The 27,999-nt window shown below is 45.8% G+C and overlaps 2 protein-coding genes and 2 long non-coding RNA genes across 6 annotated transcripts in view; 2 read left to right on the forward strand and 2 right to left on the reverse strand.

Moving 5' to 3' along the window:
• birc6 (baculoviral IAP repeat containing 6) overlaps positions 1 to 11,463 on the forward strand; it is a 36,695-nt gene extending 25,232 nt beyond the window's left edge. For all 3 annotated transcript variants that reach the window (XM_088385125.1, XM_088385126.1, XM_088385127.1), the window contains 9 exons: positions 4,256 to 4,478; positions 4,662 to 4,807; positions 5,132 to 5,242; positions 5,847 to 6,058; positions 6,617 to 6,778; positions 7,345 to 7,422; positions 8,136 to 8,324; positions 9,703 to 9,837; positions 10,282 to 11,463. In XM_088385125.1, coding sequence (XP_088241251.1) covers positions 4,256 to 4,478; positions 4,662 to 4,807; positions 5,132 to 5,242; positions 5,847 to 6,058; positions 6,617 to 6,778; positions 7,345 to 7,422; positions 8,136 to 8,324; positions 9,703 to 9,837; positions 10,282 to 10,512 — 1,487 coding nt within the window. In that variant the 3' untranslated portion in view covers positions 10,513 to 11,463. The remainder of the gene's footprint in view (positions 1 to 4,255; positions 4,479 to 4,661; positions 4,808 to 5,131; positions 5,243 to 5,846; positions 6,059 to 6,616; positions 6,779 to 7,344; positions 7,423 to 8,135; positions 8,325 to 9,702; positions 9,838 to 10,281) is intronic.
• On the reverse strand, positions 784 to 3,754 carry LOC148392763 (uncharacterized). The gene is made up of 2 exons (XR_015860415.1): positions 2,732 to 3,754; positions 784 to 2,242 (listed from the first exon to the last, which is right to left on the reverse strand). It is a non-coding gene; the product is annotated as an uncharacterized LOC148392763 (long non-coding RNA).
• An 877-nt stretch (positions 11,464 to 12,340) lies between the features above and the next one.
• On the forward strand, positions 12,341 to 27,992 carry ttc27 (tetratricopeptide repeat domain 27). Its single transcript, XM_088385134.1, has 21 exons — positions 12,341 to 12,491; positions 12,553 to 12,693; positions 14,959 to 15,136; positions 15,919 to 16,048; positions 16,175 to 16,315; positions 17,172 to 17,274; positions 17,637 to 17,795; positions 18,038 to 18,168; positions 18,372 to 18,484; positions 19,212 to 19,278; positions 22,093 to 22,206; positions 22,460 to 22,555; positions 23,538 to 23,660; positions 24,327 to 24,554; positions 24,795 to 24,893; positions 25,241 to 25,293; positions 25,848 to 26,013; positions 26,623 to 26,820; positions 26,897 to 27,008; positions 27,075 to 27,175; positions 27,727 to 27,992. Exons 2-21 carry the CDS (start codon positions 12,555 to 12,557, stop codon positions 27,850 to 27,852), a joined length of 2,577 nt encoding a protein of 858 aa, XP_088241260.1. The 5' UTR covers positions 12,341 to 12,491; positions 12,553 to 12,554; the 3' UTR covers positions 27,853 to 27,992.
• On the reverse strand, positions 22,888 to 24,055 carry LOC148392765 (uncharacterized). The gene is made up of 2 exons (XR_015860416.1): positions 23,950 to 24,055; positions 22,888 to 23,872 (listed from the first exon to the last, which is right to left on the reverse strand). It is a non-coding gene; the product is annotated as an uncharacterized LOC148392765 (long non-coding RNA).
• Positions 27,993 to 27,999: the final 7 nt, after the last annotated feature.

Consider the following 27,999-nt stretch of genomic DNA (forward strand, 5'->3'; position numbering starts at 1 on the left):
AGTTGCCCAGCAGCTCTGGTCCTTCGATAAATGTCACAGGCTGTCATGAAAAAGTGAGAGCCTTCCACCTCCTCCTCCTCCTCCTCCTCGGATGTCAAAAGAGCTGTTAGCCAGAAAGAAATGGCACTGCCGCTCTATTTCTTGTTCAGCCAGAGGGTGAAGAGCGATAGAATTGAAGGACTCAATTACCTAGATTGAGTCCAAGTCGAAAATTGCTCGAACATCTGCGCTTTTATCTTGCCAAGTGGCAGTCCATCTTTTGCATTCTTTGTGAACGACCTCTTTTTGAAGACTTGAGAATCGGTCGGGCCAGACGGGTGGCACAGTGAACCAACCCGACGTGCTTAGCTTGTCTGAGTCACAGACCAAGGTTCGCAATCTTGCCTCTGCACTTTATACAGTCTGAGTGATTTAATCATTGCCACATCCAATCAATGATGATCGTCTGTCCGTCTATGGCTTGATACCTTGCTTGGCTTGGCTTGGCCAAAATGCGTCGTGAAGCGGCGCTCTTTCTCCCTCGGTCTCCTCCTTGCTGTACCCACACGGTGAGAGGAGATGATGCCGCCCTCTCTGTCATGAAGCTTCATAACAGACTTTAGGAATGTCTTTTCAATCCTCAACGGTTCAGAAACATGTTTATCGTTCTTATGACAAAAAGAAAAAAAGATATGCATATTTCAGTCACATTTTTTTCAAATCCCCAGTTCCTGATTTTGCAAGAGAGAGATTGTGACAGAAAGAAACATAGTCAGTTCATGGCAAAAACAGCAGGCAGTGTAATCTATTAGAAAAATATTTATTTACAGTTATAATATGAATCACCTGTAATTGACATGCGGTTGATGCTGAAGCCTAGAAGTGTAGCCTTTTACATTTATCAGCAACCTTCGGTTGCAAACAAAAACTAAACAGCAGAAATGTATTGCTAAACAGGAATCAGAAAAAATAGTTTGTAAATGTAAAATACATATTGTGTCTGTGACTGAAAGAACAAGGCGACTGCGGCCTGCATGACTTTACCGTGTAAATGCTCTGGTTGCTCTGGTTTTTCAAACGAGTGTCCCTGCTCATTTTGGGTGAATCGCTCCCAAGCACTGGCGAAGCGAGGATTTTTTTTCTCTTTGGGGTGCTATGTGGGGTGGGGTGGGCTGGGGTGGGCTGGGCTGGGGATATCTCAGCACCCCCTCCAAAAATATTGCAAACACAATGTTTAAAAAAACAACAACAACCAAACTCCGATACAGATTCATTCTATGTTCCCTTTGGGGGAATGGGGAAATGTTCCCGGAAAATTCCCCAAAGTCAATGATCTGGCCTGAATCATGGGGCATATTTCAGGGGGTGGGGCATGACCCCTCCTTGATCCAAAACAGAGAAAACTATGACTCATTATCCTCCAGTGAAGATCTCCCCCGACAGGTTGGATCAGAGCCATTATTTGCTCGCGCTGACTCACATCCACCCACTTAAGAAGTAAGAGACTTCCTAGGTCTCAAAAGAATCCTCCAAACAGTTGTGCATTTTTTAAATCTACAGCAGTGATAGAGCCCAGATATTGAGTTGGAATTCTATTATGAACAATGACTTCACTTTTGCCCTGTATAGTCTTTGTAGTCGTATGCTCGGTTGACTTTTGGCCATCCCGCCGAGCGAGGTACTGAGAAAATCAAAGCATCTGCCACTAAGACAGATGGTCAGAGGTCATCTTGATTTAAATCCGAGATTTCAGGTAAGCGACCACATGAATATTTCATTGTCTCAGAAGTCCGAGAAAACCCACCAACTTCAAGGCCCAGTTCGGAGTTGTTCTGAATAGGAACGTCGGTCCTAGTTGACCTCTTGTCCACCCATGGTTCCAATAATATGTCTCTCCCAGCCCTTTGCTATCTTTCAAGCTCATGACTCGGACTTGATGCGTTTCCTGCCGTGTCTTCAGACTGTTCCAACTTATCCCTCCTCTTCCTTGGGATGAGATTCATGTCAAACGTCTTCAGGTTTTCCCAAGTGAACACTGTTCGTTCAACTTGTTGAAGTCGTTTATCAAACTATAACGTGGTGTAGATGTATACAAAGACAATGACAAATAGGTTGAGGAAGGTGCCGATGATGCCCAACAAGGCCAAGATGGATTCCTCTTGCTCCTCCTTCAGCTCCAGTGCATGCACATCATCAAGGGTGATAACTGTGGTGCCCATGATCCCTCCCCGCAAGTCGCCTAGCCCCTGGAGGTGACTCCTTTCTGAAAGAAAACCAAAGAAGGAATATATGTATTTATGTATAGTATATCTCCCTGTCACATGTAACTCAATAAGGTATCACTGATGGCTATGAATTGGACCAATTGGACGGCCTTGCAAATTGGGGTCACCATTTTGAATGAGATCAGGCTAATTGCAGGCTCCATGTCAACAATTGCTAAGATTATCTGGGCTGAAGTGCTCAGTCGTTACATTTAATGGCAGGCCTTCTGCCAAAAGAAGCATGATTAAATGCTGCCATTAGAGCCCCTGGCCTCCGCCCACTGATGCTGCTGTGAATGATGAAATCCCCCAGCTGCTCAGCATTGTTGGTTCACATCTTCCAATACAATCATTTGAAATGGAACTATTCTTTGCACGCACACACACACACACACACACACACACACACACACACACACGTGTTGATGAGGAGCTACTGCAATTTTTCACCTCTGATGATTGCATATGACTACAAATGGGTGTCTTACCATGAGGTGGCTCGGGTGCAAAGGGTTGCCTTTCACCATGGTTTTTGGATCTTTGTGAAATTCCTTGGATTTAAGAGCACGCTATACTTGGAAGCCTGCAGGTGAAGGGGGAGAGTCGGCAGCTCTGCTCAACTGTACTTCCAGGGAAAGCGCATCCACTTAATGAGTCCAGTGTTCCCCCGCAATTCCAATGGAATCAGACCTTTCCTAGCAATTTTGCTTCTGCTTAACTACAAGCAGCTTTATTTGGGTGATGACGACGAGCCCGCCGCACCTCTCTCCCCACCTTTCTTTCCATTGCACTTCCCTCTTTTGTGTAAACACGTCTACACAATTCTCCCAACTCCCTCCTCATCGTGTCGGTTAATTGACAGCCCCAGCTCGTTGTGTCGCTTCCATCTTTTTCGCTTCCGACTCCTCTGGGAAAGAATGCAATTAGCGCTTGTCAATCAAGTCTCTGGCTCCGGATGCATCCAAACCCGAACGAACCATGGTGTCTGTCTGGCTGTTGTCTCAGCTGATGTCTCTATGCCGCCAAGCCTCCGCACGGCTCCCTGAAGTCGCCACGTCCGCTTGTTGATCTTCCAGAGGAGAATAGAAAAGCAAAGCATTCCATAGTTGAGATCACTGTGGAGAGGCAGACATTTTCTCGAGCTGTAGGGATGGATGTTCAGGTAGCGCTGCTGATGACAGAAGTGGCTCTTCAACACCAGTTAGACACCGCGCATTGCATAACCAAGCAGAACGGTGGCTAAAGAGGCAGGAGGATGGATCCCGATGGCCGTGGCAATGAAGAAAGACCAGGGTGGGTGGGGCAAACAACATTGCTCACGCACGCTTACCCTTTTCTCCTCCCCTCTCCCTGCTGTGGGGGGGGGCTGCTTGTGCACACACAAGCACAACACAAACAGAAAAAGGGGAAAAAAAGAATTGTGTTGAGGAGAGCCCCCGTCCGTCATCAGCTGCTGCTTGTTGGACAGAGCAAAGCAGAAGGGAGATGGAGGAGGGGGCACTGTGAAGCGATGCTGGAATCAAAAGTGTTTGAAGCTGGGCGGAGGACAAAGCAGGAGGCAGTGAAAAAGGAAAGGGGGGGGGGGGGGGTCTCTGTCTCTCTGTGCACATTATCTCTTTAAAGGCTGATAGCTGCCGTGCTTGCCTAGGTGGATGGATGGATGGATGGGTGGTTGGGTGGATGCATGGATGGATGGATGCATGGATGGATGGATGCATGGATGGATGCATACCGTATTTTAAATCCCTATTATGTATGTGTTCTTAAAAAAAGGCCTTTAAAATAACATTGATGACACTTCATATGGTTAAGAAGGTGAGGGCCTGATTGAGTCTTCCAGTTGTTGAGGAGTAAATTCCAAATAACCTGAATCTCTTGGTCATCATGGCTATGGAAATGAAAAGATAGCAACTCTTATCTGATTGTGTTATTTGTTTGGTTAAATCCAGGTTGCCACCATCATTGATATTTATTTGAGAAAACATGAAGGAATTTTTGTTTTGTTTTTGTAGTTCTAGATATGGCACGCCACGTGCCCCTGTATCGAGCATTACTGGAGCTGCTCCGGGCCATCTCGACGTGCACGTCCCTCGTCCCGCTGCTGCTCCCTCTGTCTGGTGACCGAGGGCAGGATGAGGAAGAGGAGGATGAAGAACACTCGGAGGGACAGACTTCCGTTGGAATGCTGCTGGCCAAAATGAAGACATGCGTGGACACGTACACAAATCGTCTCAGGTGGGACGCAATTGTTGGTATCGATGACCCGACGGCGGTCACAAAATAACTGACCATAACAATAAATATGGCATTCTCTTATCTAAGATGAAAAGCCCCAGTCCATCATTTTGCGTCACATACGTACCTTGTGCTACATTATATATATATATATATATATATATATATATTTGTGTCTTCCAGGTCAAAGAAAGATAAAAGCAAAGGTACGGTGAAGCCAGATAGCGCCGATCCAGAGCCCGAGGGCCTGACTCTTCTTGTACCCGACATCCAGAGGACAGCTGAGATAGTCTATGCTGCCACGACGAGCCTCCGGCAAGCCAACCAAGGTACATATATGCACGTGCTGAATCTTATTTGACCACTGTAACAACAGATTTCACAATTGTCAAAGCTTCTACACATGTAGTATGTGCCTTTTGAACACAGACGGTAGGTGGTCCCGTTCAAAGAGACAAGGTGAGTCCAGGGCAATGAAATGCAGAAAAAATGGAAGGATTCTTCCAACAAAATGAGTCACCGCTAAAATCTCCACTGCACACTGAAACACGCATGATACGTCCCCCATTCATTTCACACTCGTCCAGGTTGGCCTTTGTGTCGAAAACGGCGAGCGAGACCGTATGCTCCAATCTGTGCTTCTCGTTTGACAGAGAGGAAATTGGTTGAGTCGTCGAGAAAAGTATCAAGTCGACCCAAGCCCCTTTCTATCCTGCGGTCTCTGGAAGAAAAATATGTCGCTGCCATGAAGAAGCTGCAGTTTGGTGAGATCATCTTTTTGTGTTGATTGGCAAACGTTTGTAAATTGCCATCGCAAGTGTCAACGTGTGGCGTATTTCACTTGGTTGCTCAATAGGTCGAATTCTCGTCTCTCCTTTTTTGCCGAGTCGAGCGCGAAAGCAAACGAGAGCACCCAACAAAAGCAAAAGTGTAGAACTTCACGCAAGAGTTTTTGCAACTTAAATGCGGGTTGACAATTGGAGCCTGTGAGCCTCCAGGCTGGGCAAGCAGCAAGTCTGAATCTCTGCATGCGTTTGGCCACACGCTGATGTTTTGCCGCCTATGAAAAGAATAGGAGCATGGACAATGGACGGTAGAGGGGAAAATGTCCGGAGGACATGATTGGAATGTATGAGTGGTTTATTTTTTTCGCCACAGTTTGCATTCACTCTTTTCTTTCAGTTGAACCAGATGCTAACATGATTTTGCCTTGGTGGCAGCCAGCCATTCATTCATTCATTCATTCATTGGTGACTTTGACTTTGCTAAACAATGGGATGTATGGCATCATCATTATTTCTTTGGAGTTCTGGCTTTCTTTTTGTGTGCTCGCCAAAGTTTGAACACTCTGCTTTCCTCCCTGTTCAGACACGTTTGAAATGGTGTCAGAGGATGGCAAGCTGATGTTCAAGGTCAACTACCATTACATGTCTCAGGTGAAGAATGCCAGCGACACAAACAGCGCCGCCAGATCGCGCCGGCTTGCCCAGGAGGCGGTCACCCTTTCCACCTCCCTGCCTCTGTCTTCCTCATCAAGTGTCTTTGTTCGTTGTGATGAGGAGAGACTGGACATCATGAAGGTAGAGCCAGACCAGACGCCAGTGGACCAAGTTATTTAACGATGCGTTTGTTTTCCGACCGGTGGCTCGAGTCGAATCTGAGTGAAGCCCGACACGCTTCTTGAGTTCTTTCCAAATAGAGACACTTTTGAAGCTTACTTATCCTGCCAAAACATCTTTTCCCGCTTTAAAGTCATAGACGATAAGATGAGGAAAGTTGGAAGATGACAAAGTAAATCACCAGAATTGCTTAACTTGCCTCTTGGGCTTCTGACTTGTCGACGCAGCAACATCAGCAAAAAGTTGCCTGACCTTGGGTCAGTCTATCCCTGCAAATCCCTCCTGCATGTATTCAAGATAGTGTTTGGCTTGTATTTGATTTAGTTTTCAGAGTAGGGCTGCACAATACATGCAAAAAGGCTCGCAATATTGACCCATGCGGTCTGCCCATTTGATCTGGATTTGACCAGCCGTACTCAAATTTGCATCGCCGTCCGTTAGTTGGACATGATCTAGCATCATTACAACGAACGGAGCAATTGGAGTAACGGTTCTCTCGTAATTCTCTTTCATTTTCAGGTTCTCATCACAGGCCCGGCAGACACCCCGTATGCCAACGGCTGCTTTGAATTTGATGTGTATTTTCCCCAAGATTATCCCAATTCACCTCCTTTGGTGAACCTGGAGACAACCGGTGGACACAGTGTGCGCTTTAACCCTAATCTCTACAATGACGGCAAGGTGAGTGGAAGATGGCAATGAAGGTGTCCGATATCGTTGAACCCCTGACCGAGCAACCAGGACAGAGACGCAATGTGGTCTTTGGTCTGACGCAATGTTTCTGAGCAATATCTCAGGAAGGACTTTACTCGTCCATCTCTCACACGCTATCTGTTGCTGTTTGGAAGTTGACGTCCACATCCTTCCAGATGTCCCTGGCTGTTGCGTCTTTCTGTTTAGGAAGGGTCAAGGTGCTGCAGCTCACCATCTGCTACACCTCATTAGGCAACTGCTAGAAGAAATACTTCCTGCATCATTGGTAGAGCTCGGACAACGCAATTTAGCACACAGATGAAAAAATAAAACAACAACCTACATTCACGTAACAAAGGACCTTTCTAAAAAAAACAAGGCTTTCTATGCGACGTGCTTTCGAGGTTTCCAAATTCTGGACCCCAAAGTTAGCATAAAATTCAGGTGTATATTAAAAGCAATACACATAATGAAATTTCTTAATTTTATATTTTGGTATGATGAGATTAATAACTGAATGTCTATTCTAATGATTTTTTTTTCTTTTCTGTCAGGTATGTTTAAGTATCCTCAACACATGGCACGGGAGACCAGAGGAGAAATGGAACCCACAGACCTCAAGCTTTTTACAGGTGAGTTGAACCTCCCATCGTGGCAGGCAGTCGCCTGTCGAAATCGTTTATTAGCAGTGCTCCTGTTCCGGTCCTCTCACTCGATTGGCTCCGTCGTCCGTTCACATTAGACGTTCCCTTTTTTTTTTGTATGGTCAACGAGAGCAAAAAAAATCACATTGACCAAAAAGTCTGAATTGGTCCTCATGTCCTTCCTGCAGTGCGATTGTAGGCTATCAGACTGACTGACGGACGTGGAATTTTAATACTGACCTCTTTTGCAGCGCTGGAAAGCACATCCAGAAAGCTGTCACCGTCAATTAGCATGCTACAAATCAATAAGAAACAATCAAAGCATCGGTCGGGCGTACAGGAGGCAAGGAACTGCGCCGACCGACATTAGCCAGGCATCAGCCAGCCATCAGCTGGCATCCCATTTCAGAGCCATCACATCACTTGAAGGTCGCTGTTTTTCCCATAATGAGTGCTTTTCAAGCACACGGCATCTCATTCCAGTGTGGCGGAGGTCCAAGGCCACGGTTGTCATTTGCAGTAATGTCGGCAATCGGAATAATCCTGGAGCTTGCAGGCGTATGATGTTTTTTGGGCTGCGGATGAACCATACAAATGTTTTTCACGAAAATGAGCCTTGTCACTGGTGCTGTCACACAGAACACCACAACAGGGTGCACAGACTAAAGATAGAGAAATAAAACATTTGAATTGTGCCGTAGGTGCTAGTGTCAGTGCAGTCCCTCATCCTGGTGGCCGAGCCCTACTTCAACGAACCGGGCTACGAGCGCTCCCGTGGGACTCTTAGCGGCACCCAAAGCTCTCGGGAATACGATGGCAACATACGTCAGGCCACCGTGAAATGGGCCATGCTGGAACAGATGCGCAACCCATCGCCATGCTTCAAAGAGGTAAGACTCCAAAATTGCCGGCGACGAAGTGCGCAAAACAAGCAAGTGCGTGTGGAGAGCGTGGGAAGTTGCAGACAGAACGGCAGTTTGTCTGTCCGACTTGCGATAACCCGGTCATTCTTTGCACGACATAGCAAATAGCACATTATCGATTAACCTGAAAACGGCACTTTGGCGATGCCATTTTATTTGTAGTAATTGTGTGCGAGTGCCTAACGAGTGCTATCGTGGGAGATGCGCAAGCGTGAATTGCACAGCAGCAGGTTGTCAGGTGGAATTAAGGACAATGGTCTGTGTGTGTGTGTGTGTGTGTGTGTGTTAAAATATAGATGCGAGAGAGGACAAGAATAAGTATGCACTTGGATTTTCGTGTGCGAAATGTGTAGGTGTGGGAGGGGACTCATCAGTTGAACGTGATGATAAACTGCTGCTATGAGCCAGGTCTGGGAGCTGCAGTTTGGAGTTAGTCGGGTACGGCGGGCCTCTGGTTGGAAGACGGAATAACAGCAGTGCCATTCACTCCTGTCTGTCTGTCTGTCTGTCTGTCTGTCTGTCCTTGAGCCGCTCGCCCTCTCGTCATCCGACAGACAGAGCGCTTCCTTCCGCATATCCATTCCTTGGCTAGTCTTCCTCCCTTGGTTGCCCTGTGGAGGAAGAATGAGTGGACAGCGTCGGCTCAAAGGTCACCGAATTTATCCGGTAGCCAGGGATCTTCCCCTCTGCCAGTGGAGCTCATCGCCAACCGCACACGTGTTTCCTTTGTGTGCGCGCGCGCGAATGTCTAGTACGTGCGTGTTTGTGCTGCTTTTCGTTCTGTGATTGATGGCCATGTCCAAATAGCAAAAGTCAAGTGGCTGTTTGCCCATGCGACGGGGAGCCTCGGGGAAAACATCCTCTTTTAACCTCTATATGTTTGCGCATAATGTCGGCCATGTGCTTGTCTTTCCAATTTTTGTCACGAATCTTGCCTTGCGGCCGCTCCAATTTGCCATTTGCTCCACACGTGGCTGACCTTGAAACGTTCATAGCGTAAGCAGCGGGATGAGATGGGAACGTGTGACTGTGATGGATAGAGCAGAACAGGAAGATGCAAGTGCTCCACCAAGCCTCTTTGCAGCAATTCTGCAGCAGATCAAGGCTTACACGTCGATTCCCTGCTCAAGTTAGCTCGCTAGCTGAATTAGGAGGAGGCTAAAAGCAGTCAACCAAAGTGCTGACGTGATTGATATTGGCGTAGCAGAGGCTTGAACGTCAAACTGTGACTTATCTTCCCCTGCAGCAGTCCCCTTATCTTATTTGCAAAGCGCAATCGATACATCCGTCCATATTGCGTCTGTCGTCATCACATGAATGGAGTATGCTTTGACTGTGTTTGCAGGTGATCCACAAACATTTTTACCTGAAGCGGACAGAGATTATGTCTCAGTGCGAGGGATGGATCGCTGACATTCAGCAGTACAGCAGTGACAAGAGGGTCGGCCGTACAATGTCCCATCATGCTGCAGCGCTAAAGGTAACAACGGAAAGGCATTTCGAGCAGCTCCGCTCGAAACCGGAACGATCCGCTGTCACCGTCCATTGACGAGGAGACTGAGAGGCTGGTTCAGGTCTCATGTCCCCTTCAATTTTGAATGCTAACTCGCACTTCCGAGTACACGTCGGCCCGCGTTCTGCGCCGACGCTCTTCTCTGTCTTCAGCTCCCATCCATGCATCCATGCATCCATCCATCCATGCATCCATGCATCCATCCATGCATCCATCCATGCATCCATCCATGCATCCATCCATCCATCCATCCATCCATCCATCCATCCATCCATCCATCCATCCATCCATCCATCCATCCATCCATCCATCCATCCATCCATCCATTCATCCATCCATTTCAGCACCCACCTCCAAGAAGCATCCGAATGAATTTCAGGCTCAAACCATTTGTGTGTTTTGGGGACGCAGCGACACACGGCTCAGCTCCGAGAGGAACTGCTGAAGTTGCACTGCCCCGACGGTCTGGAAGCGGACGGCGGCGGCGGCGGCAACGGCAACGACGAGTTCTCGGAGAAGAGCGCCACCCTGATCCTCAGAGAGCTGCCCGCTCAGGATTCCGAGAAGCCCGGCGGCAGTCAGGACGAGGACGCCGGCGCCTCGGAGCAGATGGCTACTTTAAAAAAAAAAAAAAAGACTTGAGGCTTTGGAGCACAAGCCGCCACTTTGTCCATATTTGTATGTAAAGATCTAATAGTATAATAGTGGGACGCGTGGGGATGTGAGGAACCACAACGCCATGAGACCAACTCTGAACTATGCTATGCCCATCATAAAAACGGTCAACAAAGACTTTTATTTACCTTGAAAAAGCGTGTAAACATTTTGTGCTCCCCCCCACCCTGTTGTGAAATAACCACTGATTGGTATGTTATTAAACTTGTTTATAAATACATGGCAGAGGAAAATTATATGAGGGAAACTACCTTTAGAAATGAATGTTTACTAAATTTTAATTCCCCCCCCCCCCCATCTTTTGGAGCGACAGCAGATGTTATTGAGAGTATGGTGGGCGTTCTTAAAGGACAATATTTCCGGAAAAGCAGCAGAAAGGAAACACTATAGAAGGAAAGAACAACAACAACAACAACAAAAAGAATTGCAAAGCCCCTTTGGTCACACGTCGCTTCATTTGATATCTCTGGGATCATATCCACTTCAATAAAAGCTTCAATGTTATGTTCTCCCTCTTGCGAACGCTGGATAAACATTTTGGATCATGAGACCGACCGTGTGTCATTTGAAGGCTTGTGCATGTTGTATGTGTGTCTTGTGTGTGCGTGCGTGCGTGCGTGCGTGCGTGCGTGCGTGCGCAACAATCCCCGTGAGATACAAAGCTGTGATGTGCCTTTGAGTGACACCCAAAATAGCCCCCAATCCTCCAGTCAGTCCACAGTGTACCTTTACTGACTTTCTTTTGCTGTTTCTACACACTGATGATTTTTGCGCCATCTGACATATAGAATTGCTTGGAACTTTTTTTAATGTTGAAACTCCAGTGAACAAAAAGATGCACTTTCTATTTTAATCACTCCCTAGAACAGCCAGCCGCTTAATCCTTTTGCTAGGACATTAAAATGATGCTTGAAAGTATGCGTCCATTGTGCCAATGCTTTTTTGTTGTTGTCCGCTTTCCTTGTGCAATGCTTTGACATCTTCCTGAAGATGACCAATTCCTCCTGCATTGTGCGTCACAGGGGAGGGGAAAGGTCAAGCTCAACTTGTACGCAAAATGACCACATCACCTGCACTTCATGCTGCTATCTATCGCTGTAGCAAAATGCCATTTTCGTGGAACAAACAATTTGAAAGACGCCCGTAAGCAAAGGTGCCTGTCGTGAGCACTTTGAGAGATTGTTTACACAGGCTCCAAAGCAAAAAGGATAGATATTCCAAGTATAATCTGTGTAAGTCTTTTTATTGCATTTAGTCTTGAGAAAGCAAGGATGTTGTCATTTGTGGGGGGCAGCCTGTCACCGAAGCTGCTCCCTTGCCTGGAGATGGTGCCGTCCGTCCGTCAGTCCGTGCAGTGGAAAGTCTTGATCGCCAATGACAGGCAGAAAGAAGCGTGCCGTGACCTCTCTGTCACACATGTCCGACGTGTCTGGCCGCCACACAGCCTAGCTGACTACAGTACGTGCATACACAAGGGTGCTTTCCACAACACATGGGTGCAGCATATTTTTGAAGGTGTGAAGGGAAGCCAGTGTTTTGAGGAAGTTGCTAAAAAAAAACGTTTTTGTAACACAATTATCCCATTTGAATTCACTTAAACGGGGAAACAGCATCCTAATCTTCTTGTTAGTTATTCTGCATCTCCACGGTCACGCCTGCCATCATTTATGTTGTACTGTTTGTTGTACTGCCTGCCTGCCTGCCTGCCTGCCTGCCTGCCTGCCTGCCTGCCTGCCTGCCTGCCTGCCTGCCTGCCTGCCTGCCTGCCTGCCTGCCTGCCTGCCTGCCTGCCTGCCTGTCTGCCTGCCTGTCTGCCTGCCTGTCTGCCTGTCTGCCTGCCTGTCTGCCTGCCTGTCTGCCTGTCTGTCTGCACTGTTGTCACGTTCCCACAATGCAACGCGCAGCTGTCATGGCTGCCCGCTGACGGACGGCTCACGCTCCACATGGTACGTGCAAATGATCATACTCTATCCGGCGGAGAATTTTGACGGCTAAACCTCATTGCAGCAATGAAATCGTGGCGAGTGAGAGCAGCTCAGGAAGTTGTCGCTGCGAAAATGTCGCTCGATGTGGAGCTCGCCATCCTCAGAGGCTTTCTAACACCCTGTGAGGAGACGGCATGGAAACAGGACATCTACAGCATCTCAGGTGAGAGACTAGTTTTGGAGCAAAAACATCAACCCTGTCTGTCGTCAGGGAGGGACTGGACGCCTTGACGCGCAGACAGACTTGTTTCTATGGTTTAGTCTGAGGTCCGCCCGAGAGTACAATCAAGCAATGTTCTGTTGCAAGCACCCCTATTTAAAACGAAAGAAAAAAAAAAGAACCAAACAAGACATCATTCATTGACTTTCCTGGGTCTTGCTTGTGTTTACTAAAACGCGATGAACGATGTCGTGCCTGACTCCGTTCAATAATTCACCGATTTAACAACGCGTACTTAACTAATGAACATATATATAGTTGATAGCAATCCATAAAAAATGTATATGCACGCGTGTGACTGCAGTTTGGGCTTTGAATAAGCTTACCTTGTTTTCATCCATTATTTCTTCATGACTGAATTATTCCAGTGCGCTTTGTGAAGCTGTAACGCTTGTTTCCCCAGCCTTTGTAATTGCAGGGCCTACTTTTTCCGCATTAGAAAAGTGTCACCACACTCCATCAAGCAAATAAGTCGCAACATTGGACACGAGTTGACGTTTGTGGGGTTTTTCAGGGGAATGTATTGTTCATCATTTATTAATACTCATAATTACTCTCACTAAAGACACGGAAAGTGCAGTATTGCATCCTGTGGCATCATAGTGCCAACGAACTATGTAGAATTGATCGGCGGAGCTTCATTTGGTCCGACCGGAAGTAGAGCTGGGCAAATGATGCCCATGGGCCACATCCTGGGCAAATGATGCCCACGGGCCACACCCAGTCCTTCCTTCCTTCCTTCCACAGTCTCTGACCGCCGCCCCGCCCCGCCCCGCCCCTCACGATGACCATGAAGGCCAAGTAAAGCGTAAAAATGGTTTTGCTTTTATTTTGCAAGTTGTGCTTTGAATGTGACTTCCGCACAAGTGAGGTAGTATCTGCAGTGTTTTGCTCTATTTATTGACTATTTTTTCTAAGCAGTGTTTTCTGCTCTGTTTATTGACTTTTCCACCCTGTCAAGCAACTATTTTTCCAAAAAAGAGACGAGCAAAATGTGGATGGACGGATTTAATAGTTTCGAATGATATTTTTTGGACTCCTATTTCCCTTTTGCATACTCATAGAAAGATCCTGGGTAATACTGGTGGGAATTGCTCTTTTAAAAAATGAACGGTTGCACTGAAATAAGTTGCTAGCTCGTACGAATGTACTTTAGTTTTATTTCCTCCTACTAATATTTTGGAGCGACTTGTTAACAAGATTCTCCAACATAATTATCAAAAGGATGTCTGGAAGGACGTCTGGAAAAATGTCCGTGCTTCCAGAGCTGCGCCATATTCCAAGCCAAACAAAACAAAAAAAAAAGAACAACCCTCATCTGGAATTGATTGAAGCTGAACGGCGAGTGAAAAAATGTCAAAATATGACCAATTGGAAACATTGTAATAACTCATTAGTCTGTCTTGACTTTGACTGGTGTTTGAATATCAAGCTCTATTTATTTTCCCCTTGAGCTGGAATTTGGTCAGTAAGGTCAAGCCTCCGAATATGATCTCGGCACAGATTACTCTGGATGAAACCAAGGCTACGTATATTAAGTGATGGATGGAAAGCACCAGACGCACGTTGACTGTGCACTTGGCTTCTTAATGAAGGCTCGTGGATTGAAGTGTCTGCAGAGATTTCTTTCATTGTTCATTGTGGACCTTGGAGGTAATTCAGCTGCAAATTCTGCTCGCTCGCTCACTCGCTCCCCATTGCACTCCCTGAATTGTTCTGAATTATAGAGTAATTTGAGGACCCCGGCCTTGTTTTCCATAATTGCTGCCATTTCATCAGCAGACACGGAGAATAGCTGAAATGTTATTAAACACTTGGCCATTGGTCAGGCTTTCATTTTTTCTACCTCATCAAGCCAAAGTGCCTCTCTCTCTCTCTCTCTCTCTCTCTCTCTCTCTCTCTCTCACACACTCTACCTGGCCTCATCCTCCTCTCCCCTGCTCTTTCGTGTACGTCAAAGATCATGTGAATGCAGTCAGATGTGAATGATAACGTCCAAAAATAATCATGCACCGTCTTCCCTTGTTGAGTAGGTTCCAGAAAATACCTGCAGTCAGTGAAATCCGCAAAACAGAAGCAGATTTTTTTTTAGGGGGATCTATAAATGTGAATGAATTTGCACTCGTGTGAATTGACAACCTCAAGTGTTCTGAATTTGAAGTCATGCTTCTCCCCCCCCCCCCCCCCCCCCCCCCTTTCTTCTCCTAGAGCTAGGCTCTTTGTTGGAGTCCTTGATGAACGGGGACTTTGAGGCAGTTTTGAGAAGCCCTCAGGTGCTGGCACTGCTTACTGGTGATGGCAGCTGTCACGAGGACGAGAGCATTGAGGCCTATTTAGAGAGACGCGTCCTCTCGTACCTGAGCGCAGATGGGGATCAAACCAGCGGGTAAAGTATCATATCTTCCTTTTCTTGCTGCCCCAAAATACACGTGCCCTTCGTGGCGACCGTAGGGTTTGAAATTGTGCTCAACTTTTTTTTGCAAAGCATTTTATGAAAACATGCTGACAAATATGGCCAGAATTGTTTGTAGCCTTCTGTTAAAGAAGGCATTGTAAGTTTGCCAGTCACTTTTGGCCTTCCAAAAGTCGGAGCTCTTGCGAGGCACGTTGACGTCTTTCACGATTTGCGAGCTCTGAAATCGAATGTGACTATTTTTGCCCAAATGTGATCAATTTCCAAATTTCACCACCGCCCGGTATGTTTCTTGCAGTTGATGACTGAAAATATCCATAATGACCTAATGAGGTGGAAGTAGCTGAGCTGATCTCGAGGGTGTTTGTTGGCTCCTATTAAGTGTCTCGATTCCTTTAGTCATGAATGATTAATTCTCAATAAGCACAGCTTAACATCTCTCTTCCTCACGCTAGCTCCAAAACGGCCGGCCGGCTCATGAATAAAATAAATGTGACACATATTGCTCCTCCTCTTGGCTTATAATGATTGCTTCACTTCCCTTTTCTTTCCTTTTCTTTCCTTTCCTTTTCTTTCCTTTCCTTTCCTTTCCTCCATCACCCTCCATCAATGTAGAAAGGAAGCAAATAGGGAGGCAGCGAAGCACGTCACTTGTTCCCAATTTTTTAATTGTCCATCAAGTGAAATGGCTGCTGAAACGTCACCAAGTCTTTTGAAAACTCCCTGAAGTAACCTCTAAACTTTTTTCTTTTCAGCTCCAGAGAACTGCTGGTGATGACGGTGGCAGTGTCTTGCCTCCACATGTTTGTCCAAAGCAACTGGACCGGTCCTCCACTCTCCATTCCTGTCTCGGACCTTCTGCCTCCGGCCTTGCTCTCTCCTCAGGTAGAAATTGCACTTCAGCTGTTAGCCGGCCAGATTAGATGGCCATGGACAATCGACCATCACAGATTGGATCTTTTTGGGGCGGTAAACTTGATGGCGCCTTTTCCAATGCAATTTGTATTGTAGCCTCAGTCCACGGTAGAAGCTATCCACTCTTTCCTGCTCCTGGATGGTGAGTCTGTGTACAGCCTGGTGGCCAACCCATTCCTCCTCCTGCTGGCGAGGGTCATTCTCACCAAATGCTGTTCCAAGATGGAACAACTTCAGGTACAATCACCGCTTTACAACGCTGTGCGTATGTTCAATTTTTCATATCGTTTTTTTTTTTGTTTGTTTGACTGAGGGTTAATTTTATCTGAGCATCATTAGCTAAGTTTTTGACCAACCTGCCACCGCAGATAGTCGAGATGGGAAGCTTTCACGTACGTGAGAAGTAGCTCATCCTCCCCGCAAGAACGTCCACTCGGCTAACAGCTAATGACATCTTGTCATTTTGGAGGAAGTAATTCCATGGCGTTTTACGTCATCCATTTAATCCTCCCTACGCGTTCATACCATGACTGAAGAAAGTGCAAATGGCAACTTTTTGCCATGCTCAGCAAGCCCTAAGTCATTCCTAATGTGAGTGCAAATCAATTTCAAGTCACGGGGCTGAGAATAATTGTCAAGCGCCCTAATCTGACATCAGCAGCAGCAGCAGCACCGACGTGCACACAAGTGCAACAGTGATTTGCTGTCAGACGTGATTCAGTGTTAATGTGCTCTTTCCATACTAATGGAGCAGAAGGAAATGAATTCGTACTGCTGTTGTCTGCCAAGCTCGGGGTAATTGGGCGAGCTTTTCAAGCTTTACGCTACCGCTAAAGCACACAAATATGCACACATACGCTCTTTGCTTATTCTTCCAAAGCGCATCCAAATTGCAGTCGGATATGTTGCATTTTGGTGTCTTCCTTTTATACTCTTTATTCTCAGGGTATTGTGTTTTTTTTCTTTCTTTTAAAGATGGTGTGACAAAAATAACACTAGGGAAGGAGTCTGTTGGCCCTTAGTGCATTTCATTTCATCAAGTGCATATCATGTATGAAGCATTGTCTTTTCTTTATTTTGAAAAACGTTTCAGCTTCTCTCCTGGTGGACTCTACGCTACATCAACCTCCACCAACAAATCCTGGAGGCATGTTCTCAGCAGCTCCTCCGGTTGTCTCTCATGAGCAGAGAAAAAGGTGGACATTTTCGAATGAAGTTCTTTCAACTCATAGTCATATACAAAGTCATGACATACATGTACTGTTGGCGACGTTATATTATTTGCACCTTCCGGAAGTTAAAGTCATGCCTGAGTTTTTGCTCCCGGCAACTGCGGAAGATGCTTCCACTTGGCCGGCAGGCAGGCAGCCGCCAGCTTGCTCCAAAATCTGCTGCGTCTCTCGACAGTTGTCCGGTGCATAAAGACGCGACGACAAACCTTTTGTACCGTGGCTATCGGGAAAACGACGAATGTCCAGAAGGTTGAGTGATTTCTCTGGAAAGAAATGTACTGACAGACTTTTGGTTGTGTTGCCTTTTTCCTCTTCCTTCCCCACAGTGCTGAAATGCGAGTCTCTGTTCACCGAGCAGAGAAAGCTGGCAATCCAGTTCCACTTGGAGTGTGTTTATTGTAGTCTGACCTACTTTGAATACCAGGCTGCCAAGGAACACATTAAGAAAGCCCAGGAGCTCTCAATGCTTGATATCAACACGACCGGTATGATGTTTATAAATATTTTCTTCTTCTTCTTCTTCTTCTTCTTCTTTTATCACAACCGGGGCTGCAACGGATGATTATTTTAATACATTCCAAAATGATCAATCCGTGGATTCTTTAGTCAATTAATCAGTGAATGGGATGTCAAATCGCATGAATAACTTCATTTCTTTCTGATTTGTTTTCCCATTTTCAACGGATTGAATGCAATACCCTTGATATTTTTATTGTTGTAAATAAAGGTGCCTTGGGAAAACGTACCTATTTCCAGCAAAAGTATTTGGCTCAGCTCATCCTTGAGGTAAAGAGAAAGGAGAATCAGGAGCAATGTGTTGCAAGTCCCTCACCAACGCCACAAGCCCTACTGCCCAAGGTACGCGACGACGGTGGTGTGGCCACTGTGGCGACTGATTTCATTGGAATTTATGCCAAGTTCAATTTGTCTCATTCAAAATAAAGATCTGAGTACAACTTGTAATGGGATTCCCAAAACAGCAGGAGCTCCTCTTCAAATTCAAACTCGTTTCCTTCTCAAATGCACTCTGACGTCCTTCTGATTTATTGATATTTTTGCAGGATTGCAATCTTGGGGATGACACCGTGTTGGACAAGATTCATTTAGCAGAGCCAGAGCAGTATGAGGTGCCGGAACTCACGGCGGAGGAGCAGGCAGTCATCCTGGGAATCTGGTAAGTCTACAAGAAATGATGAGTCCGCCCGCGTTCACACACCGGCAGCATGTTGTGTCTTTTAGAGGCTGTTTCCCTACTTTCCGGTTTGTTGTGTCGTGCGCCTCATGATCCATTTATTTACACATTCCTCAAAGTTAATGAAGTTTCCTTTTGTGCCTTGGACTGATTCAATATGTCGGGACAAAAATACATCCGGAAAAGAACGCTGATGGATAGATGGATAGATGGATGCCCACGCTCACAGTTCATTTCTGAACACCAAGATCCGGTCGGGGAAAGCACTTTGCAGTCTTGGCGATGGGAAAGTAATCAATTAGGTGGCGAAAGGTGGAAACCTGAAACAGCACTAAGAGTGTTGAGAGTTAAAGACTGAGGAAAAAAACAACAACAAACTTCCTCGCGAGGCTTTTATACCTAAAGCGCTCACACAGAAGACAAGCGATAGTTGTGTGTTTAAAAATCAACGAGAAGCTGGAGAGGCCTAATAGGAAGTGGAGTGAAGGTCAATAGAGAAAGAAGCCTGGGAGATTGCTCGGCGATGGATGAGCATCCGAGTTGTCATGTCATTTTACGGCTCCGCACGCACACGTTCACGTTGGGCCGTTTTATAATACGGCGGTTCTTTTTTTGGCCTGAAACTGAACTAATCTGTTATTGTACCTTTTTTTCCTCTTGGACAATATTTGACCCCGCTATGCACTTTTGTGCATATTGTGTTTTACAGTACACATTTTCACAAGAATAATCCTGTGCACAAACTGACGCAAGAGGAACTTCTGGCTTTCACATCAGTAAGTACCTTTCATCGTATTAACATCTGTACATTTTCAATTGTTTTATGTCACCATCCAAGGGTAAGATTGTTGCTGGCGCGTGCGTGCGTGCGTGCCTGTGTCTGTTTGAAAGCAGATCCTCTTTTTGCAAACTAAATCTTGTCGTACGGTGAGACAGCCACCAAGTCGGCAATCCGTACACAAAGACAAAAGTGATTGCACGCCATCTTTTAAGTTTTATTTTGACTTTAGTAAGATTTGGCAATGGCTATCTCACTTTGGCCATTTATCTGCAATTTACAGTAAGTGTGGAAAATGTCTTTGTTTTTTGTCTTCAGATAATGATGTCTCTGTTGAGTCTCAGCGGGCCTGCTTGTCATTTTTCACGCTTATGTAGGCTCTTATTAGATTTAGATCTCTTATATCCGGCTTCTTTTATTCTAGTTGTTAACACATGGACTGTAGGTGACGGCTGTTTAAGCACGTTAAATCCCAAAATTGTGAAGAATGAAAAATGCTCCAGAGTCCTTCATTGTAACCCTTTCACGCACGCCCCTCCCTCCCGCCGCTGACGCTGCTGGTGGTGATGGTGGCGGTTGAGAGGTGACATGCAGCCTATTTCATAACAATTCCCTGTGGACACTTGAAAATGGTCCGAGTCCACATGTTTATACAGCTGCTTAGCTAAATTGCGCTCCCTGCCTGGCATTTTAATCTTGACTATTTTATTGCCCTCCCTCTCACAGTGAAGAGCACGGAGTTGCCGGTGACTTCCATAAAACTTTCCTTTTCACTTGAAGCGGACAGGCGCTCCGAGACTGAGCTCTATCCTCAGATCCATCGTCGTAGCGACTTGGCAAGTTCATTTGGTTTAGCAGAACATTTGATCAAACTGAAATATTTGATGTAGGCTACAGACAGTAGAAGCCTTGAATACAGCCGAATTTGGAATTGAATCCAATTTTGAAGGCCAAAGAAATTGTGCACAACCTTTGAATTGAATTGTCCATCATGCTGACGTCACATAAGAATTCAGTTCAGCCGGCATCAAAAAAATGGACTCTGTTATGCTCTTTGTTATTCCAAAAGAAGCACTAGATTTGAGGAGAAAAAGGTGTGATTTTTTATTTATTTTTTTCTTGTTGCCAAAAGCGACAGTTCATACTAGACAGAGTTATGGATGAGATCACAAAATGGCAAGAGCCTGGATTTTTATTTTTTTTGCTCCCATTATTTCCTATGAAAAAAATGTGTTTGAAAGCAGAACAAATAGCTTACCAACTCGTCTTTGCCTTTGGAGACTCCACTGTAATTTGTGTTCAAGTGTGAATGGAGAGAGCGAGAGAGAGAGAGAGAGAGAGAGAGAGAGAGAGCGGTGATTACTTGGAGCAGCTGCAAAAGCCATGAATCCATTGTCTTCCGACTCCGGTCATTGTGAGGTCATGTTGGTGGGACGAGGCGTTCCTGATGTCTTCAAGTTATTATCCGTGCCACTTGAGCGTCAGGGACCCAAGTCAACTTCCATCACTGAAAACTAAAGTGGAAGTGATAAACGTTGGAAGACAAGCTTGCCTCTTTCATTCAACAGATCTCACTCGGAGACATATTGTTCGTCTGGAGACGTTTCAACAAAGAAATCCGATAACGCGCTTGGCGTAGACGCTGACGATCCTGAATCTGTCCAGGCTGATAAGACTGGCTGTCAGGACAGGAAATTAAAATTGAAAAACAGCAGGTCTCCGGAGGTCCAGCTGGAATCCATTGATGCCAAATCATTCTGTTGCTTATGACACGCACAAAAAAAAATCCAATGTCTCTCATATGATTTCATTGTATTTGTTGTTAGTTACCATACTTGTGACATCTGTGTCCCATGCTAGCTGATTGGCTTGATTATTTTCTTTCTCTCTCTCTTGCTCGCACGCACGCACGCACGCACAAGCAGGCTGTTGTGATGGGGTGAAAGAAAAAAAAAAACAACCAACAACGTAGTATGGGATCTGTTATCTTGCATCCTTGATCAGGTTGCAACCTCATGTATGGTAACGTCATGTGTGACAGGAATACTGCTGGCTCTGTGAGCAGGCATCTTCCCAGTCTACACGTAGATCCAGCAATCTGCAGGCTGGTTAGATGGTTGTCACATGTCTGGCCGTCTTCACCAACGACTGACCTCGGACTCTTTCATTTCTCGCCTGCGACAGCAAAAACCTGCACTTTCAAAATACAAACGCAAATGGTGTAAAAAGGCCCAAATGGCCTGTTTGGCTTTAGCCCCCGTTTGTGTGAGGTGCTTTATTCCATTCCATTCCACTGCTGCGAAAGCCTCGCCACCTTCAAGAGATTTATAAGACGCACACTCGATTCATTGTTGACGCAAATATCAAAAGCTTGGATTTGGACGCTTCCTATGTTTGTGTCGATTGGATTCCACAAGCAGAATGTCAAAAACGCTTTCCAACATTCTCGTTCGTCTCTTACGGCTCAACTAACAGTGTCGTACACCAGAAGAAAATTGTCCTCATCAATCTTGATGAATGTTGTTTCTTCCAAATGTTTGAAAGGACAGACTTATTGCAGGGTGATAATCCTCCAAATTGTGCATCGCTCGCATTTTTAGCCGATGGCCAAAAGTGCGTGGGATCCAAGCTAACATCATGAAGCATTTAAGAAACTGCGGACCATTTCAACCTTGATTCTCCAGTAAGCGGTGCAAAAATGATTGTAATTGTTCATTCCTCTTCCCAGAGCTCCAGCGATAGTGTGGTCTCCAGCTATTACCTAAAAAAAACCCGATATAATAATTGTTGGAATGTACTTGTTTGTCTGCAGTTTTTGCTGTCTCAGCCCAAGTTCTGGGCTGTGGAGGTGACTGCACTTTGCCTCCGGACCAAACTGGAAAAAGGGAGTTCCCGACGGATTGAGAGAGCCATGATGCAAACTCAGGTAAGCTACAAACTTCACTTCATCATGACTCCATTGACAGCGCATTTGTCTGGATGGAGCGCCAAGAGGTGGGTGGCATTGGCGCCAGGGGCGGGGCGGGGCGGGCCGGGGAGGGGAAGGACGAGGCATATTTTCAAATCATACGTATCTTGACAGTGCCCAGAGCTAGTCAGAACAGTTGGGGGGAAAGAGTTGAATGTCTGTTATTTGTTGTCATCGTCTGTTAAAAGGGTGTCGTTCTCTTCACTTTCAGGCAATAGTAGACCATTTTGAAGACAAGAACTGTCCCGCGATTGAACGTCTGAAGATATTTTACTGCTGCCGTGCTCCAACCAGATGGGTCGTCCAGGTAACAGAGTGTGACTGGTTTTCTCGGCCACATTCACTCGTGGAGCCGCAACAGACGACGTATTTGACACTGTGGAACTCCGCATGTAGACATCAAACACGCAGAAGACAAGTGCGCCTAGATAGAAATCATCTTCGTTACAGATTAAGTGGCATCGTCAATGCTTTTCTTCATACGTTTTATGTTTGATAGGCAATTCATTTCAAGACCTTGTGCTGTGTATAGCAAGCCGCCACTAGCTTTCACCAAGGCTATTCAAGGGAATAACGTCCAACAAAACCATTGCGGGACAACAAAATGTGTTCTGAATAGATTTACACCGGATCCGTTCATGTTTTCCAAATGTAGACTTCAATTATCTTTTGAAAATGAGCAAAAGGATTGCATGCAGACACGGCTATAAAACAAACGTCAACATCTGTTGCCACACACATGCTGGCGAGACACCATAATATGCCGAAGATGTGTGCGTGTAAAAAAAAGAAAGAAAAAGAAAAAGAGTCATTTACAATTGTCTGAGGCATTGAAGGAGGAGGAATGCCCGTGAGAGGAAAAGAGCATTTTTGGGGCGTAGCGCTCACCCAGGCGTCCTAGAATAACTGATAAGAGCAATAAAGCTGGAATTGAAGAGTCCCTATTGCAGCCTGGGGGAAAGAAAGTAGGTCGAGGCTCTTGATTGTAGCCGCTGATATATATGATGCATTTCTTTCTTTCTTTCTTTCTTTCTTTCTTTCTTTCTTTCTTTCTTTCTTTCTTTCTTTCTTTCTTTCTTTCTTTCTTTCTTTCTTTCTTTCTTTCTTTCTGATGGAGAATGGCCTGAAAAAACAGGCCCCTTTTATTGCCCTTCAGCGAGTTGAAAATGGGCTCGCTTTTCACGCCAAATGATACTTTCAGTAGACATACTAGCCGTTTGCCTCCGATTTCCACTGTAAGTAGAAATGATGGAGCAACTTCATTTTCATCCTCTTCCCTTTCTCTCCAGAAACAGCTGGCGACGCTTCTGACAGAGCTGGCCTGCATCAGTTCAGCGCTGCTCATTTATGAAAAGCTCCAGCTATGGGAAGATGTTGTCATATGCTACGAGAGACTCGGGCAGCACGGCAAGGTATACAAATTTCGTTTTACAGAAGAACGCCTTCAATTTTCCTCTCCTACCCCTTGAGTTCATTTCAGCGCCAGCTCCCTCCCGTCCGTCCGTCCCTCTCCGGTAATGCATTCTTCGGCCGAGCAGCTTAATGCGGGGTGAAGCTCCTTCCCTCGCTGTTCTGTCGTCGTAGACGAAAAGCGGCGATCTTTTCCGCTCACCGCAGAAAAATGCTGCAATTAGACACCAAAAGGCTGCGGTAAAGGCAATAAGCACATGAAACAAACAGCTCCTACGTGCAAAGCCTGACCTGGCCGGCCGGCCGGACGGCTCCCTGGAGTCTTCTCTAAAGCCAACCAGTCTCAAACCCGGCCTTTGAATTGGACAGCCAAATGAGTGCTGTTGTTCAATCCAGCTTTTTCCATCTGGATAAGGTAAAGCCCTTGAAAGAGTGACCCGTGCCGTGCTAGTCCTCCCTCCCTCCCTCCCTCCCTCCCTCCCTCCCTCCCTCCCTCCCTCCCTCCCTCCCTCCCTCCCTCCCTCCCTCAAGCATCTCCAGTTGGCCTCCTCGCACATAAGCCCAATCAATTCTGGCCAGTTGAAGTGAAGCGCAGCGCCTTCCAAACCAATCGAGTTTGTTTGAACCGCAACGAACCTGACGTGAAGTGTTTTCCCCCCTGCGCTCAGGCCGAAGAGATCGTCCGCAGGGAGTTGGAGAAAAAGGAGACGCCGAGTCTGTACTGCCTGCTGGGGGACATCTTAAGGGAGCATCGCTACTACGAGCGGGCTTGGGAGCTATCGGGACATGGCAGCGCCAGAGCCATGCGCTCCAAAGCCTTGCTCCATCTCCGCAACAAGGAGTTCCAGCAGTGTGTGGACTGTTTCGAACAGTCGCTCAAAATCAACTCTCTGCAGGTACTCGTTTTTCCGAGCGGTGCAAAGTTGTTCATTTAGAACCTTCGCCCGACAAGTGAATGAATGTAACTCTAAATCTTCGCACGACTGTAAGTGAATGCATACAGTGTGTGTGTGTGTGTGTGTGTGTGTGTGTGTGTGTGTGTGTGTGTGTGTGTGTGTGTGTGTGTGTGTGTGTGTGTGTGTGTGTGTGTGTGTGTGTGTGTGTGTGTGTGTGCGTGCGTGTTTGTCCGTTTGTAGCTCGGTGTGTGGTTTTCCCTGGGTTGTGCCTACTTGGCCTTGGAGGCCTACGAGGGAGCGGCCAAGGCTTTCCAAAGATGTGTGGGACTGGAGCCAGATGTGAGTCCCAAGATAAACAGACTGATGAAACCTTACAGCAGTAGTCTGAAGAAAGAAAGAAAAAAAAAAAAAGACAAAGCCATAAATCTATGGTTCATATCTTTCTCTCTCTCTCTCTCGCTCTCATGTCTAGACTTAAGAAAAATAATGAATAACAAGTGTAAATAGCCCTGATTGTACCAATGTAGGAATTCACGCTCGTTCTCAATTATGACTTGCTGCGTTTTCCTGTTTCTCTCAGCAGCGTTCAGGTAGGATTGAAAATGACACGAATGGATGTATTTGCTACTTATCAAACAACACTCGTATCTCTGCTCCCCCCCCTCCACCCCATACTGTGCCTTTAGAATGCAGAAGCATGGAACAACCTCTCGACAGCATACATTCGCCTAGGAAATAAGTAAGTGATATCCGCTGCTAATTGTTGTATTTTGAACGGTTTGCACCAGGTAAGGGCAATGGGCAACTGGCAGTTGGCCCACGACCACACTCGGCTCCAGTGAGCGCGCCATTAAAATAATGAATGGTATTTGTTAAAAGAGGGTTGGAATAAACGCGTTAATTTGAATTTGTCGTCACCACTAGATGGCAGACATGTCTTATTCGTGCTCACGCTTGATCCTATACGACGTGAGTAAGCCTTATGATTTTTTACCATTTGGATTTTTGTGAAAAAATGAACAAAATGAGTTCTAGTACCTAATGTGACTTTCTTGAATGGCATTTTTTGTGCCAGACGAAAAAAAATCACAGCACTTGGTTATGATTTAGTTTTGAATGGTTGGAATTTTAAATCTTGACAACCACATTCAAAGCTTCATTCCTTCCAGCAAAATAATAAAGGCTATCCTAATATTGTAGGTATTTTTTTTCCCAACAACAATGAATCTTGCAATGGTCAAATATCCTCAATTTGTTGTGACGTGGTTTCTCCTTGGACCTTTTTTCCTCCAGAAACCGAGCCTTTCGTACCCTCCAGGAAGCCCTTAAATGTAACTACGAACACTGGCAGATTTGGGAAAATTTCATTGTTGTCAGTGTCGACATCGGTGCCTTCGCTGAAGCCATCGATGCCTACCATCGTCTGATGGATCTAAGAGACAAATACAAGGACATCCAGGTGAACAACAAACACTTCTCTTGACCAACGGACAATAATACAAAGTTGAGTTGAGCTTGAGTTTGCTGCAAGCGTTCCAGTTTCTCATGTGGCACGAGATGTATCAGAACATTCCGTTGATACTTTGAGACCACCGGCCTTCTCAGTTTGACAGATTTATTCTTTCTATTTGGATCCTATGTCACATTATGTCAATTGAAAAAGCCTCCTAAACAAGGAAACAGCATCAGGTATTCGTAAAGCACCGTGTATATACTCCTATTTCAGCAGACGGACATGTGCAAATGCAATTTGTCCCTAAAGAGAGCAGCCAGCATTTCATTAGAGAAGGGTTTGACAAAAATGGAACATAAGCCATGACTAAATTTTCGTGACGTCATTTGTATGTTTCAAATGAATGGCCTTAGACCTGGCGCTATTTTCAGGAATCGATGGATTATTCCATCTATGCGTGAATCAGACACCATTTTATTTGCATGAAAGTGTCACATTTCCCCTGATTGATTTTGTTTATTTCGTGTTATTCACTGATTTGATCAACAACGAAGGAATTCATTTGATCAGTGGTTCGACTGATGGCGCCCAACGCCTCCGTTTGCTCTGTTGCAGATTGTTAAGATCCTAGTTCGAGCTGCGGTTGAAAAGTTGCCCGACAGCCAGGGTGAGCCGGCGGCATCTTTGCAGTCCAAACTAAAGGAACTTGTGGGTCGGATCAGCGCCCGCCACAGCAACGATCCCGAAATATGGCAGCAGTACGCTGTGCTGTACGGAGGTGGCCACAGCTGCAGTGCGGAAGAAAATGAAAAGGTCTCACGTTTCTCCAAAAACGATCTGCCTGCCCCTTGCTTCTTTCGAGACAATCATGATCATTTGCGGCTTGTAGGCACTGCACTTTTTGGCCAAGGCCCATCGCTGTGAGCTTCAAGCCGGCGGCTGGGAAAAGGAGCCCCATCTTTTTAAGGAAGTGATCAAAAGAGCCGTCAATATGGCTGAAAGTGAGTCTGGCTGAACTTGCAGTGATCGGTGGCAGATCAATGGTAACCTGTCTCTTGTTTTTCTAGTAAGCATGAGTTGCAGTAAGAAGAAAAGGAATCCTGCAGAAGCTCTCCCAATGCTCTCTTCAACACGTCTCAGCCTGAAGGGCTTGGCCAGCAAAGCCAAGGTACCAATGGTTTTCAAGACCTTCAGCCGCCGTGATCCATCCGTACATGCACGCATGCGTGGTTCACGCTTCAACAAGGAAATATATGATACCATTTTCTCTCTCTCTCTGTCTGTCTGTCACACTAGGTTTTCTTGGGGGTTTTTCGGGGGGTGCAGTTATGTCTCATGCAAATGCTCCTTGAGTTGCCATGACAACTGATGGCGCTCACAGCGTACTTTCGTAGCAACTATTCGGAGCCTTCTATCGACTTTTTTTAAAGGGACTAGCGGGTCATCTCGCAACTTTTGTGGCATTATCGGAGACTTGCGGAGACCTCCAAAGCAGATGTTGACCATTTGGGTCCAGACTGCAAATGAATAGCCAACACTGACGTTTGCATTTTCACTCAAGAGGGCAGCACTTCATCACAAATCATAAATTGAGACAATTGCGTAGGATTCAGTCAAGATGACCTTTTGCCTAAACGGAGGCAGACTAGCATTAAAAAGTGGACATCAGCGTTTGTTTGTCCATCAAGTCTTTACGTTTCATCTAATGTTGTCTTCCAGCAAATGCACACTGATGCGGCTTCAGGTGAGATCTGTGCCGAGCTACGAGATGACGTCGCTCTTCTGGAGCATCTGCTTACGCAGCTGCAGGAGCTGTGCGGAGAACTTCGTGGCCAATCATCGTGAATACCCATTCAAAGGAGTCGCTTCGCACTTCTTTTTTTTTGTTTTTTTTTAAACTCTATGATAGCAATACTTTTTTTTTTTTTTTTAATTGACATTTAAACGGCTACTTTGAATTAAAACTCCAACGATGATTTACTCTAGTTTGGA

This window comes from Syngnathus floridae, chromosome 9 (genome assembly GCF_059516105.1).
Source record: "Syngnathus floridae isolate MCC-2025c chromosome 9, RoL_Sflo_1.0, whole genome shotgun sequence".
NCBI classification, from domain to species: Eukaryota; Metazoa; Chordata; class Actinopteri; order Syngnathiformes; family Syngnathidae; genus Syngnathus; species Syngnathus floridae.

Bases quoted from the DNA above. Each gene is read 5' to 3' on its own strand.
- ttc27 (XM_088385134.1), top strand. From the start codon at position 12,555: ATGAAATCGTGGCGAGTGAGAGCAGCTCAGGAAGTTGTCGCTGCGAAA. The intron at 12,694-14,958 runs GTGAGAGACTAG...TTCTTCTCCTAG, and splicing joins GGACATCTACAGCATCTCAG to AGCTAGGCTCTTTGTTGGAG. The intron at 17,796-18,037 runs GTATGATGTTTA...TTGTAAATAAAG, and splicing joins GCTTGATATCAACACGACCG to GTGCCTTGGGAAAACGTACC.